Here is a 22,854-nt window from a genome sequence, read left to right on the forward strand (position 1 = left end):
TACAATAAATTTTACTGAAAATTTTTGCAAATGAGAAGTAAATTGTTGTAATCATTAGGTATTTTAACTATTTGTGTTCGTTAAGTTAGTAATAATATAACATAAATTAACAATCAATTAATTAATATTAAAAAGAAACATTAGAAAATCAAATTGATGAAAAATTATTTCATTAAAATTATTATACCTGGGTTTTATTTAATTTCAATGAATTAAGAACAAGAAATACAATCACAAATGTTGGCTATATTATTCCTAAAATAAATCAATATATTAATCAAATTTAGCTTTCAATCTACTCAAACTCAAACGGAAGCGTTTTAACTTGATTTAAAAAAAAACAAAAAAAAGCATGTGGTAATGATGTTTAGCGTCAAGCGACGTTATTGATATTTAAAAGGAATGTGATATCCAAATAATAACGATATTATTAAAAATAAATAAATGATAAGAAAAAATAATGTGAACATAATAAATTTTTTTTTAAATCGGCCTCTTTTTTGATATTTTCCTCTGATCGGCCTCAAAAATCAACATTTTCTCGCGGCCTCGTGGGCAAAATGCCCATCTGATATTATGGCCAGTCCGCCCCTGCAATTGCCCGCAATATTTACAAAATTACTTAAAATTACATTATAAAATTCGAATAGAAGGCGGGCCAAAAAAAATATTTATTTAAAAAATGGGCCTTGATAAGAATTTTTCTTAACCTGGACTTTAAAATCGTATCTCTGCAGGTCTCCAAAATTGTTTATATTTATAGTTCATTTATTTTTTCAAATTATCAATTTTAAAAGTTCTTACAATACAATGTTAAATATATATAAGCATACAAAATATTAAAAAGTAATGTAGTCGGGGTTTACTTGTTGTCTTAAAAAATGAGTTGTTGATTGCAGCATTTTATAGATACGCCAAAATAAAACGACATCGTCACAATGAAAAACTGTTAATTTATTATTATCTATATTCTTGCTAAGGCTTTGCTGTTGATAATAATAAAACGCTTTTTTGCATTCCTTCGCATTTTGTAATGACTCTTGTAAGAAATGTTTTCTAAATTAATTAAATTAAATTATAAATTATAAGATAAATTTATAACTTAAATAAATAATTGGCAACTGTTGAAATGTATTTTTCATCGATGTTTTTATCATCGCCAAAATCGATACCACGATTTGAAAGATTGTATTTAACCTTATCAAGCATCATATCTTCATTAAGTTTAGCTTTATTAGTAACACTAGACTTCAATATCTGGTCAACTTCTTCTTGAATGATTGTAAAATATCGTGAATATTTAGTTGTATTGTTATTACTCCAATTTACCCATTTTTCAAACCATGTTTTGCCTTGATAATCCTATTTTTATTTAATGTAGAACATATGTTATATAATACAAAAATTAACTTAGCGTATAATAATTATCAACATTTTAATTATAGAGAATAAAAATAATATATAAAATTAACATGTTTTATTTATTAATTTTTACAAAATGGATGATTTAGAAGAAATAATTTCCCTAGAAAAGCCGTAGATAATAAAAAATACTGTAAAACTATCCTTCTATTATTTAGGAATCTTATCAGATTGATTAAAATTTATGTTAATGTCCTTATTTAAATGATAGATTATTGTTAATGTCATAAGTCCGGCTCAATAAGCCTAATTCCAAATTTAAATCGTACTATAATTACATTAAAAAATTATCTTAAAAATTTGCGTGATTTCTTGTTACATATCATAGACCTACCCATTTAACAAAGGGAATTAATGTTTATGTTAATTGATAGCAATTTAAACATGCTATTTAAATTCGGTAAACTTTTAATTTTATTTTAATGTCATCAATTGTTTCTTGAATAGCGGATTCCATAAATTTAACACCGGTATCCCATTGTGATTTATTATCAATTAATATATCCTCCAAGGCATTAATCTAATATATAGATCTAGATTGTATTTTAATTAAATATGTATACTTGTAAGAGACGTAGCATATCAAAGGATTTTTTGTCCCATTCATGTATATTTATTGCATTATTTAACACTGACTTTTTTAAATCCTTGAATAAATATTCATCGTGATTTAGGTTATCTATTAAGATATATAATATTTTTATTATGATTATGTGTGTTAATGATAAAAGTATCTCACATTTATTGTAACAATCCAAAATTTTATACTTTTTCTTAGAAAATGAGGTGGATGACTTAAAAAAACAAATTAATTTTTTACGATAAAAAAAGAATGGAATGATGAATAATTAAAACTTCCAATATTTTTTATAAAATTTTCAGTATTTTTCGATCAATAAAATTTTTCATTTTTGTCAGTGAAAAATTAAAATTTCATCAGTATAATTTTAGATTGGTTCAGTCTTTTTTGATATGTAAAAAATTTAGAGGTCATTAAATGTCCTAGTAGGTTGATGCTCAGAGGATTAGAGATCTGTCCCTATCATTGAAAAAAAATCAAGACTTCACCTTGGACTAGACAAGGGCAAATAAGATTAGACCCGTTGGTAAACTGCAAATTCTGCTGGCAAAAATTATTTACATATTCTATTAATTATTTTAATCAGAGATGTACATTACCGATATTTTAAAATGATATGTTATAAGATTTTTCCCAGTCTTCAAGTCTCCAAAAATATTTTTGAAACTTTTAGTCATGAATTATTTACTTGCGTGTTTATTCTTCGTCATAAAGTTAATTCTGCAATCAAAATTTTAAAATTAAGAAGAAATATCAAAAGAATTAGCAATGCCTTCATTATCAATATCGGTTTTATGATGGAATATTTTAATTAAACGTTTTCTTTCTTACCTGTTTAAAAATTTGTATTTAAATTATTTTTCTTATAAATTAAGGGCAATAGCGCAATCTTTTTCAAATTTTTTTAAAATATGGTTTTGTTATTATTTGCGGCATCAGTGCATATCTGCTATAAACAAGTCTTCATAATAAAACTACGATATATTCAATTGTATGGTAATATCGATTAATATTTATATTTCATTTAATCTAATAATTTAATAAGCAATGTGCCATTTATTATTAACTAATATTATGTATGATATAAGATAGTATCAAAAGCAGGGATCCAAACCAAAACAAATATTGGTTCGGTTCAGGTTCGGATAAAAATAACGGTTCAATGTTCAAGTTCGGTTCGTAAAAAATTAAAATATCGGTTCGGTTTGAACTTCTAAAAACCGGTTTGAACATTTTTGTATTCAAATCTACATTCGAATTATGTATAGGAAGTTATATTTTTTTTATTTCATCATAAAATAAAAAACACATACATAAAACTTTCATTTTTATTAATGCACATTATAAAATAATATTTAAATTATAAATAATACAAATAAATATCAATGATTAATTTTAATATGAACAATATTTAACTTTATTTACTTAAAAATTTTTTATTAGGCAGCACAATTAATATATTTTCAAGATTTGTCTCACTCAAATTACATCTATAAAGAGATGGTATAAATTTAATTGTTGAAAACCATCTTTCCACATTAATTTGGGTAGCTGGCACTGCCAGCATGAAACAATTTACATAATTCTGGGTATCGATTACTCTGATTTCTCCAATAGTTTAAAATATTCATAGTTTTATTTGACCTAGGTTCTGTAGAAAAATTAACTAAAATATTTCTAATATTCTCCGATTTTTTAACAGATTTTGTTTGTTACCATCTTTTTTTAAAAAAAGACTTTCTACTAAATCCTCTTCAGATGAAGATACATTAACCGGCATTGATTCACCTTTACTAGAATCCTCCACTCTTATAACATAGTTTAATTCCAAATGCCATAGACTTGGTTTTTCTTATTAGTCGGAAGCACTTGATATATATATATAATAATAAAAATATCATTAAAAAAATCTTATTATTTTTTATGAATAGATAGAAAAATTATGAATTAAGGTAAATAAAATTATTAATTAAATTTATATAAGATATAATATATTTTTAAAACATAGCTTAAATATAGATATAGGCATGACAAAAGGCATTGTTGTTTAAAAGTTGTTTCTCTCTAAAATTCATAGCATCTATTATTGAACCGGCAAAGGGTTAAGTAAAATATAAATGTCTATTTTAACTTTTAGACATATGCCATAAAAATCCCCCAAGGTTATCTGCCTAAGTTGTAAGTTTTTGGTAGCTACTTTAATTGGTTTTAGGATATTTATCAACCTTATAATTGCTTCCCACTCCAAAACTGAAAAATAAAGTTCATGTATGATACTGATAATTCCTCACACATATCTTTTAATTCAAATCTCTCTTGCATGCCATAGGTTGATAACAATCGATGATAATCCAATATAGATCTTTTTAAGTTAAATTTTTTTAGTTTGATCGATTTTGTCTCCTTAGCTTCTTGGATGCAGAACGAGCATTAATAATAATATTAGAAACTGAGCAATTTTTTAATGCATGATCTACTTCAAGTTATAAGGTATGAGATGCACATCTTATATTTATAATATTATGTTGATAATCATTAAGATTGATTGTTAATTCATCAGATACATTTGTGAAACTAGTAGAAACATCATTCAAATTATCTATATTTTGTATTTGTTCTTCTACATCATTTTCTGACATTTGATTGTCTTCATCACTATCCTCCAAAAATTGCCCCATTGTCAGTTGTTGTAGTGTATATTTGTGATTTTTTGATTTCATAATCATTTAATACTTTTATTAAAAGTATCTATAATCGCTGGAGTGATCCAGTGGTGTTGAGATGTATGCATGTTAACTGAAGGTCCCAGGTTCAATCCTGGTAAGGAACTAAAAAATTTCGGGTTTTTCTTCGATGATGGATGGCTTTAGACATATGATAAATTTCTGAGCCGAGAAATGTCACCCCGGTCACCGACAGGCTTGGACAGCCAGGTGCTAGGATACTTGTCCAATAAACCAAAAAAGACGGCCAGCTAAATTCGTGGGTCAGATGATAACGATTTCTTGGCCAGCGCTAGGATGATGGTGACCTCGGGGACTTAAGCTCAACATCTACCAATACAATGGACTTGATAACGATACTCCGATGGGAGATCCATCGGGATTGATACTCCAGTGGGAGATCAGGATTGGGATATCTGTCGATTTGATAATTCGGTGTGAGGAATATTCCGGTGGGATATCTGGTCGATATTGATTTGATACACCGATGGGAGATCAAGATACTTTGGCTTCGATAGCGATACACCGGTGAACGATACAAATGAAATTGATCAGATATACAAATATAAATTAGATAAAAATAGATAGCATGAGTAATAATAAAGTGGAGATAGATAGTAAAGGAGCTTACCACTAGAAAAGGTGAAAGCTAAAAGGAAAAAATAAAATTTAAAGTATTTGTAAATTTTCTGCAGTTGGCGTTCAAAATTTATTTAATTGCTATAGTATTCTCAAAATATTTGCTTTTTGAATATAATGAAGATTAATCCTAATAACGGACCTGTCTAGACGAGTAACAGTCAATTTTTAGAGATAATAACTTACCATTTATTTCTTTGATTATATTTTGCCAAATACTTAAGGCTTATTCTGCAGCATTAGAAAATATTTGAGAATTAATTTTAATATTACCCACGTCTTCTAATATAGGATCAAGAATTTTTTTAATTAATTTGAATGATCTGCCATTAAAAGTGACCAACTCAGTACAAGCATCGATTATTATTGATTTTATTTAGTTTTACTGATATTGTTTGTTCCTTTAAAGCTTTTTCTATCGTCTGTTGGCATAGTGACATCATAACCCTTTTTATTTTATTAGGCTTTTGTTGTAATATTTTGTTAATTTTATCGATTTCCAAGTTGGTTTTTTTAGGTGACGCTCAAGATTTATAAGGGCCTTTCATATTTATTTGACAATCAGTAATATTACATTTTGATGTGTCATTTATAATACTATATGTAAATAATTTAGGTATTGGATTTAATTTTCTCTAGGCATTATAATTTATAAGCTTAAAATATTTAAAAAATGCCGTAAAATGGCAATATACTAAAGTTTATAAAAATTATGACTGACACTAATCAATCAAATGTGATTGATAATAATGTTTGAAACAATTTGATTTAAAAATTTTGCAATATACTAGTAATAACTTACACATAAAATCATGAGGCTCGAACCGGTTCAGAGGCATTTTAGCGGTTTGGTTCAGGTTCGGCTAGAATTTTTTAGCGGTTTAGGTTCGGTTTAATAAAAAATACCGGTTTTTAACGGTTTGGTTCAGGTTCGGTTTGGATTCCTGATCAAAAGGCTAATAAATTTTGGTTAATTTCAAAAAATTAATATTTAATAGTTATCGTAATTTATATTTTCACATCAAAAATCTCAAAATTTAGATATAATTAACTAAATAATTTATTTATTTTACTGGTAAATTGATTTAAATAATGTTACTGTTAATATACTTAAAATATGGAGGAAAAATATATTTACAAACATCAATTAAAATATTGGGAAAAATAAATATATGTATTTACTGGTAAATCTATTAAAATAAAAAATATATGTTTATGGAAAAAATTTATACTTAACCTTAATATGTTGACATTAATTAATATTTATAGTAATAAAATTGATAAAATGAACAATTTTGTTATTATACAGAAAAAAACTTTTTCAAATATTAAATTACGAATAAAACTACTAAAGGAAAAAAATAACAGCCAAAAAGAATTAATTAAAAAATGATTAATTTTAAATAGCCATTATTCATAATTTCTATTTAATTAAAGCAGCGATTGATTATTTTATCATTAAATGGCTTAGTGAGGTTGTAAAATAAATTATAATTTAAGATATCAACAACCTTTATCCAGAAAATTTTGAACGAACAATACAAGACTCTTCCAGGCACAGTCAGCACTTTTATGGGGTAAAATCGTATCGGCCCATTTTTTTAGCATAATATCAATTGAAGTATTTACAATCTGTATATCTCTAATTTTTGAAGAGATGAAAATTGGTAAGTAGATATTTTGGATAACGTCATCTTTTACATCCTTCCACAAAGAATGCATTATAAAATCCTCCCATTGTTTGGGTGTGATCCCGTTCACGCGTGATATTTCGTCTAATATGGTATCTAGGAAGATAATAACATAAGCTATAAGGAAACATTGTTTGGAACATTGCGAAGAGCTACCGGAAATTTATATAGATGCCATGTATATTTTTTATAAAATTATAATATGTGAAAAGTATATTTCTTTATTATAGAGAACTTAAAAAAATATTAACTAACTTACAATTAAGTTATTATATAAAATTAATAATGTGCTCGAAGAAATTTAAACTAAAAATTCATTAAAAATTGGCTATACGTGCTTTTAATTTAATTTCCGGGGTTTTTTTTCATAAGTCTGGAGTTTTTTTAGGAATCATATTAAACTATCAAGTCAAAAAAATAGTAATATAGAATATTGGATATTTATTAAATTAATTAACACAAGTTACTTTTAAAAAATTGTAACTATAGAAATTAAAATATCAGGGTCAAAATGATTCTATAAATGTTTATGATATACAGTAGAACCTACATATAATGACCACTCAAGACTATTCATTGTAAGTATTATAGAAGTGATCAAATTATAGAATTTTTTTTAAAAATAATTAGTATTTCAAGGAACGGTAAGAAGTGGTAACATTTGAAGGCTTTGCCATATATAGTATATTATAAATAACTTCTTGCTTTTTCAAAAAGTTCTTCACGATCTAATTCTCTAGATTTGGGAAACGAATTTTTCCATTCAGTTTCTAAATTAAATCTCATTGCCCTAAACTCGTCCGATTGCTGCTCTATAGTCTCCTTAACCTATAAATAAGATCACAAAAAAAAAATCAAACTTAAAAATAAAAGTCGTTTAATTAAAATAGAACAAGAAGCGAGTTCTAAATTTGATATAAAATTTAAAGATAATTCAGGATCATTATTATCATCAAATAAATTCTTATAAGGGAGATGCACTGATACGTTTTTCCAAAATAGCGCATACCATATCATTTTTATTACGCGCCATTGGCCTAGTTCTCTCTGAAACGAAGCCTTATTTAAAGTTAACCAGCTTGGATAATGGCTAAGAGTGACTTGCGCGATTTTGGAACTTTATCTAAGTGCGGAAGAACTGTGCATGGCTGTAGGTTTACGTTTAAGATGCCAAATTGTTTTCCTTTCATTTGTGATTTGTAGGGAGGGGCATCCGAGATATAAAAATTAATATATTATTAGGTAAGGTTCAATAAAGCAGGGCTATCACCTACCCTAGAATTCTTATGGCTTAATTCAGCAGATGAAAAGAGACCAGTCGGCATAACATTTATATCATTCAGGAAATTATCTTGGGCTTATATATTAATTGCTATTTTTGCCATCAATTCCCTTCTGGATTCCATTATCCAAACGGCGATATGAAGATACAATAAATAAATACTATTATAATAGCTAATTTCATTCTTATTCTTTTCGTCACGACCATTTTAGGCAATTTTTGTCCTGAAGCTAGAAAATTTTCAAAGTTTTGGCCTGAAGCATCTTATCAAAAATAGTAATACTTTTGTCTATCAAATATCCATAGCTATATGCAAATACAACCTCATCTTTATTCATTTAATGGTTCAATGAGTGGCATGATCTAATAAATCAATTTTATTTATGGTCTTTTTTATTGTTTTCTTTAAAAAAAATTTTTTTTTCTCTCTTTTGAAATATTTTAATGTTCTTTTTATAAAATATATTTTATACGTATGCTTTTTATATACATTTATAAAAAATATATTTGAATCTTTATAAAAATTAATTTAAAAATAATTGTAAAAGTTTTGGGGAATTTGCCACGTATCACCAATACCAATATCGCAAGTATTAGTGCATCTCTTACTGTTATTATATATTTACATTAACGATTAAATATAATAGTTGTCAAAATCATTATCAAGGCAAAATAAATGTGAAATATTGTAAACCATATTCCAAAAGCAATTAGACACGGCTATACTCATATTCGCGGTCGTCATTTGATTTGGCTTAAAAGCTCCAGCTTTAAACAATTTAGAATTTAGGAAATATTCTTCTTCGTATTTTTTAATCTCTTCTATGCTCTCGTTAACCTTGCCGGAACCAGTTATAACTGCAAAATATCCTAATATGCATTTTTTTATATATAAGAAAATAAGAAAATAATTTTGTAAATATTATATTCCTATATAAATTTTCTATTATTTGCAGAAACTTTTTGTTAACCATAATGAATACACGCATCGAGTATATAAGTAGTACTTTTAACAATAAAATGATTGCATCTATTGTATATATACAGTTTTAGATTTTAATTATTTGAAAGTAAAAATACATAGACCAGACCTGTTTTTAGCGGTCCGGCTCATCCGGAATATTATCAGATTTATTTATTCCTGAAGTTTATGCGATCTTTTTTTTAAAATAGTCCGAAATTATTATTTTTAAGTCAAATCGTTCAGTTCGAATATTTTTTTATAAAAAAAAATGTTCAAGTCCGATTTCTTGAAATGAGTTTTACTATATTATATGTATACGATTGCCTCACCTAAAGCCTTCATTGGAAACAGTTTTCCCTCTAAAATCTTCTTTAATCTGTCGGGGTTAAACGAATTTTTTTCGGCCATGTCAATTTTTGTCAAAACAAAAATGGTCCTTTCTCCATTAGGATCTATGCAACTAACTAAATCCGTAACATTACTTCTTTCGGCATCAATAGATCCATCCTGCATATATTGTAACATAAAAAAGGAATAACTTGAATAGTTATAGTAAAACCGAAGCTTAAATTAACTTTTATGATTTTTTCTATATGTTATATTGGCTGGCTCTAAACCCGATTGAGAAAAGAGGAAGGATTGCGTCAGGTTGATAGTCTGAAGTAAAAACCCTTGCCGCCAAAAAACAAGTCCTATATATTTCAAACAAGAAAACTAGAACCCATCCATCAAGCAACGCACAGTGCATTCGCGCATGCAAACGAAAAATGAATTAAGGCTTCCGCCTATTTCACAGCGGAGAAGAAGTTAGCTGTGGGAAAAATGTTAAAAATTGCGGGTAGTACGTTGGAATGTGGGAAAACTGATTGGCAAGAATATCAAGTTGGTGGAACACAATAACGAATAGAAGATTATGTGGTATATGTATCAAAGGCGAAAGAGCTTGGAGAGGGGTATAAGTTGTACTACAATGGAAAGGCGGCAAAAAGGAATGAAATGAGTATTATGTGGGTCAAGCTCGCAGATGATAAAGGTCTGATTTATCATAAGTGCCTACGCTCCGCAGACAGGGAGTAGAGAAGGGAACTTTTCTAACAGAGCTGGAGGCGGTGATGCAAAAGATTTCAAAAGAGGAAAAGTTGATGCTGGAGGTCGATATTAATTGACATGTGAGAGATGAAAAGTCGATTTTAAGGAAATCATGGTGGACATGGCAAGAGTCAGAATAAGGAAGAAAAAAAACTGTTGTAACTAGTCCAGGCATATGATATGGCAGTATGCAACACCTTTTTCTAAAAAAAGGCAAACACTTTGGTAACATAAAAGTGGGTTTCATCAAAGTAAAGTTGATTATCTTCCGACAGTATGAGTGATCTTTGGAGGATTGAGGATTGCAAAGTTATATAGGGGGGCGAAATCGCTAGACAGCTTAACAGTAGTGTTAGAGTATGTAAAGATGGTTTTACCGCAAAAAGAAGATCGTTTAAGCCCCGAAGATTCGGATGGTTAAAGGACGATAAGTTGGCAGCAAGAGTATTGTTAGGAAAAACGGACTGGCAACAATTCCTGGAGCAAGATGGCATCAGAAAAATAAGGTAGTGCCGTTTTTCGGAAAAGGGGTGCAAAATTGAATCAGCGAGAAGAAAATATGTTACAAGGTATGGTATATTTTTCTAGACCCTAAAGATAGAAAAGTTTAGAGTGCAAAAGGGTAGCAAAGAAAGAAGTGGCGATGACAAAGGGCAGGAAGTATGAGGAAATGGCTTAGAAATTGAACTTGAAAAAAGGAATAAAGTAATGCAAATTGGCAAAATGCAGAGGTAAAAATATCCGTAGATAGGGACCATGAGCAGCGTCAAAGAGGAAGATGGCATAAGTTTATATCGACAGCACGAGGTTATCGAAAGGTGGCGACAGTACTTTCAAAGTCTTCAACGTTGAAAATCTAAGGGATCAGTTAGTTCCAATCCCAAGGTTTGTTAAAATTTTCTGCTGTTTTAATGACAACGAAGATCAACTGTTTTACGGCCAAAGAATTAGAGTCTGAAATCCAAAAGATGAAGAAAAAAAGCTATGGCAGATGGGCTACTTGTTGAAGCATGGTTGGGTGCAGGGGAAGGGGTAAAATCTTGGCGCAATTGTTTAGTAAAATCATGATGGAAGACTAGGATTGGAATATAGCATCTTCATACCTATCTATAAAGGTTAAGGTGATCCGCAAGAATAGTAGAATTATAGGGGTATAAAGTTGATAAGCCATACTATGAAGATTTTAGAAAAATAGGAAACTACCGAGGTGCAGGTATTCGGAAATTTGTGCAAGCTGTTCGGCCATTGATCCGATTTTATGCCCTACGAAAACTGATAGAAAAATATTGAGAGATGAGGAAGAAGCTGAATATGGTGTTCATTAACCTATATACGATATCATACCCAAAAATCTGGTATGGTGTATGGGCAAAAGAGGTATCCCTGGGGACTAATAGAATTCAGGCTACATGGGTCAATGTTAAGCACCTTTCTCTTTATAGTCAACCGAAGACTTGCAGAGGGCACACCACCATGGTCAATGTTATATGCAGGTGACATCCGATATGCGAGGAAACCGAAGTGATAGTAGCATCGGTCCAGTGTTTGGGCCGTTAGGTTGGAGAAATAGGGCCACCGCGTCAGAACAGTATATCATTTGCTCACAGAAGGGTTGGATGGAATGGGGAAGCATATCAAGGGTGATTTGTGACAGTAAGATGTTGCTGGGGTTTAAAAGTAAGGTGTATCGTATTATCGTCAAACCGGTTGTGTTATATGAGTATGAAACTTGGGCACTGTGAGCGATGTTGGATGCAACCGAAATGTGAATGATCCGCTGGAACTTAGGATACACTAAGCTGGATCATATGAGCAATGTTAGCATAAGAAAGAAGATGGGGTAACTCTCTTATCGGTAAAGAGAATAGAGAACAGATTGAGATAGTATGGACAGCTGCAAAAGCTATTTTAACTAACGTAAATCGGCAAGTTCTAGATCTTGAGGTTATGGGCCAACGAACTAAAGGCAGGCCACGACTAGGATTCTCAAATCCCAAGGACATGTTGGATAAGAAAGGCCTAAAGCTGAGCCATATGGAAGGATAGAATGCGTTTTAAAAAACCCAGATATGGGATTAACATGACGAAGAAGATGTTATAATCAGGATACTTTCAACTCTACAAAATCTTAGGTGTTCTTCCCTCGAAATTAATAAATAGCATGACTACATAAAAAACTAAAAGAATTAATAACTTGAATGCACATTATAATAGAATTTGGGTTGACCATGTAGGATTTGACTAGTTGTGTAATATTGTCTTTTGTATCTGGAGACATGTCATTCGTAACCGTGGATATGATACCTAAGTAAGATAATGTCATTGTTAGTTTTTTAAATTGCTTGGATATAGTATAATAATTTTGTTATAAAAATATCAAGACTTGGATCTTAAATTAATTAATGGATATCATTGTGAAATATTAGTGAAGATTTAAAATTAGAGATTAAGATATTTCAGATTAATAAACCTGTTAATTTCCCAACTTTATAAAATTTTATAATTTCTCTAACTTTAAAAAATTAATAAACTTTCGTAAATTCGAAAAAATGATTTAAGTATAGCTTTTTTTCTTTTTTTGTTAAAGTTACGAAAGTTTATTAATTATATTTTGATACCGGGTCAGTCTTTTATTTTTGGTGGTAGTTACATTTTTAGATTGATGATTTCGAAAAAATATTGTAACATAATTTAAAAAAATATAGCAATCAGATTAATTTTATCTCATTATTACTTGATATGAAGATTAAAAGTCCGGGTTATAACAGGCCGGGCAAAAAATATAACGGGCCGTACCGGTTAATTTATATATAAAATATCAGGCAGAGCCTCACAAATCTCCGATTTTTCGTAAAATTTTAATAGACCAGCCGTGAACTAAAATTTATTTTAAAACTATTTGGAAATAAATTATAATATGCTAATTTCTTTGTATTATTTTAAAAGATATTTAATAAAATACTAAATAAATAATATACTAAATTCATAAAAATTTTTATATGATATATTTTTGTCAAATCGACCAAAAAATGAAATTTTCTGACAATCATTTCTAAAGTGAACGAAACTTATCAAGATAGTTATCTATGTTGTATATTTTAGTAAAATCAAAATTTAGAGCGATAGTCAATCAGATCTAAAGATATACGTCTTCAAAGTCGAAAATCGTGGAATGCATGATTTCATTAAATCACATTTTTTTAAAAATGCATAAAAAAGTGTTACAATTACATATCATTTTTAAATTCTACATTGAAAAATACAAAAAAAAATTTTTGAATTACAAGACCATTTCCGGTAAAAATAAAAAACATTGTTGAGAAGGGAATTTTATGGGTGTTGGCCAGGAATGTTTATTACGTTTATATTTAACTGATTAATCCAAAAAAGTATAGCGTTTTTTAAATTTATAAATAAAAAATACAATATCAATAAAAATAGAAACTGAAGAGATAAATATTTCTTTTTTTCAATGCACCATCACCTTACCATTTTTCTTTTACCCAACAATTGAGGAAAAGATATGGCTCACCAATATCGAATAATAACGATCATAAGCAAGAAACTAATAATAAACGTAAGATAGAATACGATAAATACATTTTTTAATAATAGTTGGTTTATAAAGCTATAAAATATAGCTATTTAATAATAACCATATGCGTATGGGCTGCTTGCTTATCCCTCATTCCTAGTTAGCATTCATATACAAATACACTGCAATTTTGTATTCTCCGCTGCGAATTCACGCTAACTGTAAATGCAGGGTTAGATATCGCTTCATATCATATTGGTTGTACTCAATAGATTTTTTTTAATACCAATACAAAACATATTTTAATTAAATATATTATATTATAATAATTTTTAATAACGCCATCTATATTTTATATTTTTATTTTTTTAAATATTAATATTGCCCAGCCCCCTTTTTCAATCAGCCCACAGACGTTTAAGTAATTGCTACAAGACTATTAAGCGTATAATCATGTGCGGCTTGCCTACGAATGTGTGAAGGGCTCCTCATTTTTTCTTTCCCCATAAATTAAATATCCAGTTTGATTTGAATAAGGAAAACCTAGCTTAGCTCTGTTGCTTGTCAACACTATAGGGCCTAGCGCTGAAATCACGTATCACGCAAAACAGAAACTCAATTCTTTTATTAAACAGTTAACTATAAAGGTAATAAACATTCCTGGCGAATATCATACCCCAAAATAATTCTCTTCCCAATACTGTTAATTTTTTTATTTTCACCGTAAATAAGGAAAAACTTAGAATTTTTTATATTTTCCAATGTAGAATTTTAAAGGTTATAAAATAATATAATTTATAACTCTAAGTATTTAAATTTAAATAAGATTTAATGAAATCACGCATTGTGTGATTTTCGAATTAAAAGACATATATCTTTGATCTGGTTGAGCTAGTGCTCTAAATTTTGATTTTATTAAAATACAACATAAATAATTAACATGCCAAGTTTCATTCATTTTTTGAGATGGTTGTCAGAAACATTGGTTTATTTGCAATGGATGGACCCAATTATAAAATGCAAAATACACTAAATATAAAAACCCGGGATGTGAACCCTTCAACAAAAAAAAAGGTCCAAGTTCGGGAATAAATTTGAAAATGACCCGGGTCCAGGGACCATAAAAATAATGACTCAAAATAAGATTTTTTTTCATTCATTTATTATTAAACTTCAATATATACATATTCGTGATTTACAAATGAAAAATTTTAAAATGAAATAATTTATATTTTAAATGTTATTCAATCGCACAATAATAATATCTTCTAAAATATCATCCTTGAGATTTCCACGTAAAGTAGACAATATATATTTCAAAGATGAAAATTCACGTTCTACCCCCGTTACTGGTTAACGGTGCATATATGCACCACCTCCTATATACCTTATTTTAACATAGTAGTTTTTATTTTATAAAATAATAAAAAAGATTTTTATATAGTTCAGACATTGTACTTCAAAACTGGAAAAGAAAAATATGAAAAAAATATTTTTTTATGTCCCTAAGAAACCCTCAAACTTTGCGAATTTATGAGGTCTAAAATGCAAAATTTTCTAAGTTATCTCACAAGCATATTATAAAATTATTTCGATGAAAACTAGTGTGTATATATTCTTTATAGATATATCAATATTTATCAATCATTTTTGAATTTTTAAATAATTAAAATTTTAATAGGTAACCACATAAAGTTGACAGGTGCATATATGCACCGTTAACCATCTAGCAGTATAAATTATTTAAAAAAATTCAAACAAATGAAATTTAACATAATGAATTATAATTTTTTATATTATACTTAAAACCACTACCGTCACTAAGGTTGGGGGGAGGAGGGGTGGGTAGCTCGAGCCCCCTAAGAATTTTTTTTTAAAAATTTTATACCCAAAAAAAGACCTTTTGAAAATAATTTAAAAATTTTTTTTAGCCCCCTGAGATTAAATCGAATAATATATTGTTCCTATTATAATTTTTTATCCCGATCAAATTATATGAAATTATTAGGTTCATAAATATTCAAAAGTTTAAAATTATTTTTAGCCTCTTCCTTTCTGAAGATTTTATTTTATTTATATAAAATATTATGCACCTGTTTTGTCAATTCAATCAAAATTATCAAAATAATAGATGACTAATAAAAAAATCAAGATTCTACGAAAATAATTTGTCTAGATATTTAATTTTTAATAAATTTTTTTAATGAAACGTTTTCTAACAATTGAACAAGCGCTTGCTCAACTTTTTGAAGAGGAACCAATTGAAGAAAGAGATATGGTTATAATTCCGCCAAACCCCTCTGCAGTTAGTGATGAAGAAGATTTCGATGAAAATGACTTAACAAATGTCGGAGTTTTGCCTTCAGATACAGCTGGAGAATTGGAGATTCATAATTCAGTTGATGACGACCTTCCAGAACCATATTCTACAAGAAGCTATTCTCGAATTTCTCACAATTTAAAATGGAGAAAAACGGATGCAATATATTCTTCAAGCCCTTTCAATGGAGAAAAGGAAGATGTAATAAAACTTGAAAATGATTTACATGGTAAAAGTCCATCAGATATATTTTCTTTAATTTTCGACGAAGACTTATATTCCCTAATTGTAGAACAAAGTAATATTTATGCAAAACAAATGAATAGACCTAACATATGCATAACCATCCAAGATATTCAGAGATTTATTGGAATTCTATTATTTACTGGATATCATTCTCTCCCACAAGAAAGAATGTACTGGTCTAATGATAGCGATATTTATTCCAATAATCCGGGATACAATGACCCAATTACAATTTCGAAATTTGAAATATAATATCCATTTGGCAGACAATACTAAAATAGATATACATGATAGATTTTATAAAGTTAGGCCTTACATTAATATATTGAATAATAAATTTCAGAAATTCGGAATTTTCAAACATCATTTATCAATAGATGAACAGATGATACCATATCGTGGAAGACATTCTTGCAAAATGTTCATAAAAGGAAAACCAATTAGATTTGGATACAAGTCTTGGATATTGGCTTCTTCCGACAGTTACGTATTCTCATTTGATATATATCAAGGAAAAAGCGAAAATAAATATGAATATGGATATGGTGGAAATGTAATCATAAAATTATTAAAGGCTTTGCAAAAACCAAATTATCATAAAAAATATTTTGATAATTTATTTACATCATTTAAACTCTTGTCATACTTATAACAAATGGGATATTTTGCAACTGGAACTGTGAGGGACAATAGAATAGAGCATTGCCCAGTTGAATCTATAAAGGTTGTAGCAAAAAAAGAAAGAGGATATTATGATTATAGGTTTGAAAAATTAAACGAAATATTTATAGTTCGTTGGAATGATAATTCGGTGGTGACCGTTGCATCGACATGCCACACTATCTCTTTGCTATCTAATGTTTCAAGGTATTCTAAGAAAATATCTTCTAAAATAAAAATTCCTCAGCCAAATATGGTAACTTCTTATAACAAACAGAGTTGATCTATGTGATAATCTAATATCTACATATAGAATAAAAATAAGAGGAAAAAAATGGTGGTGGCCAATTTCACCAATTTTATTGATGTAGCTTTGGTAAATTCATGGAAAATCTGGAAATTCGTGAATCGAGATGACAAGAAGAGTTTGCTTGCATTTAGACGAGAAGTTACTAACTACCTCCTTCGAACGCCAGTAAAAATTGAAAAAAATTCAAGTACAGGTCACGCCAGCCAGTTTGCATTACAGTGTGAAAACCCTATTGATTCATCTAGACATTATTTATCCAAAATTATAGATGGAAAAAGACGAAGATGCAGATATTGCCATACGCACTCAAGATATATGTGCCAAACATGTCAAATCGCACTCCATATTAAATGTTTCAAGGATTTTCATAATATATAAACATTTTCTCGTTTTTATTATAAATTACAAAAAAAGAATAAAGATATTTGTTGTTTTTTGATCTTATAGTATTTTATATAATTTTTATCTTTTTTAACCTCTTAATGGTTAACGGTGCATATATGCACCAGGCTAGATTTTCTATTTAGGATTATTTTTTTTGGCTGATTTTTTTAGAATATCATATTTGAGCATTAATCAATATAATTTGAAAAAATTGAGCATTTTTATCCACTAGAAAAATCTTGACCATTAATGGGTTAAAATAGATAGTTATCTTTATAAAATTATTGTTACTGTGTCGCCGGTACAGTCATGAACGAAATTCTGTATATTATATTGAAGAATTTTCTTCCAAGAATTTTAAAATATTTATATCCTTATTTATTCTCTTAACTTTAGAGAACTTTACTATTAAAGATGCAATAGGCATTTTTTGATCCTCCTTTCAATCTGATGATAATTTGATATTTTTTTCAAAAGTAAAATTTTAAGATCATCAATGTTGCTACCATTATTATTATTATTATCACTACAACCAGTAGGTATTGTCGTAGCCTCCAATATATTGTAAATAATGGAATGCGTATGCCATATCCTTAAGATGGTCTTTAGCCATTTGTTTTTGTTCAATACTCAATAAAACTTGATATCGAGGGCCTACATATATAGAAGCGTATACAACACTATTTTGCAAATTTTGTTGCTCTCGAATTTTCATGTTTTCTAATATTTCTTATAAATGGACTGTAAATTCTGAATCTAATCGGCATCTAATCCATATGCCATAAAAATCATATAAACATAATTGTTCTGATTGTAATCTTAATTTTGTTATTTTTAAAGGAACTAATACACTACTAGTAAGGTCATTTATTTGGCACCAATCATCTTCCGACAAAATGACTTCACATGCTCCTATAATAAAATCATTACAGAAATCTTTAAAACTTAATAATCGTTCTAGCATCATACAAAATGAGGACCAACGTGTTGTGCATTATCATTTAAATTAAAATATTATTACACAATTCACTTTAAAAATAATCAAAGTATTTCTATAACATAGCCTATTAAAAAATTTTCATAATAAAATATTATCGCCTACACTAATGATATCAATCTCTAAATAAAATGGAAGTCCAGGAAGAAAACTGAAAGAAATACGCGAAAATAAAATCAATGATTCCACAAAAAAAAGTTAAGAAAATATATATTAATTTTTAAAAAAATATTTTTATTTTAAAAATTTTTTATGACACCTAGAACCCTTGGACCCTCCACTTTAAAAGGGGTCCGGGTTCAGCCAAAATACGAGGGTTCAGGAGGGTCCAGGTCCGGGTTCACATCCCTGATAAAAACACAATTGATTTATAAAATGGTTGTTGTAGAAGTAGATAACCAAAGAGGAAATATTTAAAAGTCTTAATTGACATTTGCAAAAAAATAATTATGTGATGGCTAAAAATTTAGTGCAGAAAAATTTAACGGGCAGGGGCGAACTTTTCGTAGAACTTTAACGGGCCTCGTCTTTTTTGGTAAATAAAAAAACTATATCTATTAATTAAATTGTTTCTATATTTTGTTCAGTGGCAGGTTTGGTCGGCACGTTTAATCACCCAAAAATTTAATTTTTCTTAAACTAAAATAAAATACTTTTTATTCGATACGTTATGAGGCCTAGATGTTTAATTAAAGTTGATTTCAATACATTAATAGTAAAGATGGTTATATTTTATAGGGTAGCAAATATATTGTATAGGGATACAGATTTTTATAGGCCGATCAGATTGAATCCAATTTTACGGATTATAAAGTTGATATGGATTTTAATAACATTTTGGGAAGATGCATATCGAAAACAATAAATTTAAAGCAAATAGATTATTTCGGGTTAAAAAGAAAAATTACAATTTTTTTTTAGAAAATTGTTTAATTATAAAAATGCTCATAAATCATTTCTTTATCCGCCATTTGAATAAATCGGATCAACCCATTTAACTATATAGGGCCAATAAACGATATTCTTAAAATAGCAACGGATCGATCCTTTTTTAAAATCAATAGCCTAGTAGTAAAACTTACTGATTTAATTCTGATAATTAATAACCATATTAAATATATATAAAACTAATTCGATAAAATTTATTAATTTATCATTTAACCTGGTAGGTCAATAAGTATCATTCTTGGCAAGCCAGGTCCTTTAACAGTAAGGGATACAATGTCATTCGATATGGTTTTACCATTTTTAATGCCTTTTTTCATTCTTAGTTCGATTTCTTTCCGCAATGCTATTAGATCCTTCTCTTTACCCAAATCGAATTCTTTTTCGCTATCTGTGTTACATTTTACATTTCGACCACGGGGTAATTTAAATTTTAAAAAACCTTTAAATTGAGCTACATGGTAAGGACTTTCACTCAAGGTAACCTTGACTGGAGAACGCGTCATCATTTCGCCAGACCCTCTAGGAAATATGCGCGATTGAGCTATCATTTCAAGGACGCTCGTTTTACCTGAGCTTTGATCGCCCACAACAACTATTCTATGTCATTAAATATTTTAAGGTACAATTGATTGATTGAAGAAACTTTGCCTTAATGTGTAAATCAATTAATTATGAAAATCATACTTAAAATCAATATTTTTTGCCCCTAATAACAAGTTTTGAAAGGCCCATTCCAAGCTATAAAAATGATTAATTAATTTCAAAAATTAATCAATTCACATTTTTGGATTGATCCAAAGGCCTAATTAATTTAACCATTAACCAATTCAAGTAAAGTTTGAAAGATTACGCTTTAAAAACTTGAACTCCAAATAGGCTTGAGAGCATCTCGTATTAAAAATTAATTTTTGACTTGTTTAGAAAATAGCGTTGATATGTCAAATTGATTAAAATCGCAATTTTAAAATCACCATTTAATTCATTTATTTTTTTGTTTGAATCTTAATATTTACTTTTTTTAAAACATATTTTATTATACCTCATTTAACTATATTTTGCATATAAGCTTAAATCAAATTTAATAATCAAAATGATTTTATAGACTGGATTAATCGTGAAATTTCCTTAATATAGAAACTCTTATAAAAAATCATTTTAATATTGTTTAAATTTAAAGAGATACCGTAAAATCTATATAACTATTTCAATCTACCCATCTAATATATATAATCTCCATAATCATAATACGATCGTTTTCGTATCTCCCTAATGTATTTTAAATTTAAGGAGACTATATAGTGTAATGTTAATTTTATCTCCATAATCAAAACATGATCGTTTTCGTATCTCCCTAATATATTTTAAATTTAAGGAGACTGTATAGTGTAATGTTAATTTTTTGCGCCAACTATATAAATAAATTTAAAATATTAATTATATATATATTACAGTTTCACGCATGCACCAACTTGAATATAATTAAATTTAAAATATTAATTATATAGATGTTGAAGGGTAATTATTTAGTTTTGTGTGTATGGTAATAAATATACTTTATTAATAAATTTTATATAAATATTAAAATTTAAGAGTAAAAGAGTAAAAGAGGTAAAATTGGTGCAATGTACTGTGAGCATGTATTAGAAATATCAAAATTTAAAAATGTGATGGAAATCATATTGAATAAAATTTAAAATAGAGGTGCTTTAAGATTTTTGAATTTTAATTATGGGTTATAAATTGGTCTGAAATTTTTTTTGCAGACATAGCCAGGCCTGATCAAAAAACCATGGGTTGAAGGGTAATTATTTAGTTTGTGTGTATGGTATTAAATATACTGTATTAATAAATTTTATATAAATATTAAAATTTAAGAGTAAAAGAGGTAAAATTGTTGCAATGTATACTGTGAGCATGTATTAGAAATATCAAAATTTAAAATGAAATCATATTGGATAAAATTTAAAATAGAGGTGCTTTAAGATTTTTGAATTTTAAATATGGGTTATAGATTGGTCTGAAATTTTTTTTGCAGACATAGCCAGACCTGATCAAAAAACCATGTCCCATGCAACTTTCATAAATTAATTAATAGTTGACATATTTCTGAATATTTAGGGGTAAATAAAACTTTAAATGCATCAAGTACCAATTTAATAGGAATAAGGTAGAACTTTAAATGGCAAGTACCCATTCAATAGTAATAAGAGATTTATTTAAATACTATTTTAATTCTTGAATTTATGTATAATTTAGGATTTTATAATTGGGGTTTCAGAAAAGATAAGAGATATGGAAGGGACAAAGCACACTTTGGTAACACAAAACTCTTATCTAGCAAGAATAAATTTTTAGATTATAAATTAAAAATACAAATAAATAACATGAATAAAATTACTAAATAAATCATTAACATATTTTATAAAAATAGTGGAATAACCCCAAAATAAATATAAATTTTTAAATAAAACCTCATAAGTTAGGAAAATTTTGTATATTTACTCATAACTTCATAATTGTAGAATGTATGTTATTCATAACTTATTATAACACTTTTGATTAAATGTATAACCTTTACTTATATATAATTTGACTATGATTGAAGTTTACCTCCTATTATTTGTTAACTTAGACATATCTTTTTATTTCTTCTATTGTAATTTAATAACAATTTCTTAAATTTAATTTTATATTTTGTAAATAGGTAATAAATCAATTGGTTTGTTTAAAATTTAAATTAAGATGAACATATTTTCAGAATGATATGTATTCATGTATTTCATATAAATACCAGGAGCTCATCAGTAGAATCATAGGTAAATCAGATATTTACCCTTCATTTGATGATAATTTTGAAATTAGACAGATTTAATTCTTATAAACCCCTTACATCAGACTTATTTTTCTAGATCAAAATAAATTATTTGGGTTTTCCTGGGCTTGGGAAATATTTTTCAAAATTAATATGGACTTGGACATAGCTTGAGAAACATATATCATAATTATTATAGTCTAAGATTCCTGTAAATTTGTTAATTTTAAATATGGGTTAGAAATTGGCCTG

The 22,854-nt window shown here is 28.0% G+C and overlaps 1 protein-coding gene across 1 annotated transcript in view; it reads right to left on the reverse strand.

Moving 5' to 3' along the window:
* LOC135922660 (dynamin-like 120 kDa protein, mitochondrial) overlaps positions 1-22,854 on the reverse strand; it is a 42,966-nt gene that overhangs the window by 13,681 nt on the left and 6,431 nt on the right. The window contains exons 3-13 of the mRNA XM_065457089.1: positions 20,230-20,387; positions 20,005-20,178; positions 12,585-12,694; positions 9,631-9,808; positions 9,032-9,207; positions 7,754-7,883; positions 6,876-7,151; positions 1,986-2,101; positions 1,829-1,942; positions 1,103-1,362; positions 867-1,056 (exon numbers count right to left, since the gene is read on the reverse strand). Coding sequence (XP_065313161.1) covers positions 867-1,056; positions 1,103-1,362; positions 1,829-1,942; positions 1,986-2,101; positions 6,876-7,151; positions 7,754-7,883; positions 9,032-9,207; positions 9,631-9,808; positions 12,585-12,694; positions 20,005-20,178; positions 20,230-20,387 — 1,882 coding nt within the window. The remainder of the gene's footprint in view (positions 1-866; positions 1,057-1,102; positions 1,363-1,828; positions 1,943-1,985; positions 2,102-6,875; positions 7,152-7,753; positions 7,884-9,031; positions 9,208-9,630; positions 9,809-12,584; positions 12,695-20,004; positions 20,179-20,229; positions 20,388-22,854) is intronic.

The sequence above is a fragment of the Gordionus sp. m RMFG-2023 genome, chromosome 1, assembly GCF_954871325.1.
Source record: "Gordionus sp. m RMFG-2023 chromosome 1, tfGorSpeb1-WG-v2, whole genome shotgun sequence".
Classification (NCBI taxonomy): Eukaryota; Metazoa; Nematomorpha; class Gordioida; order Chordodea; family Parachordodidae; genus Gordionus; species Gordionus sp. m RMFG-2023.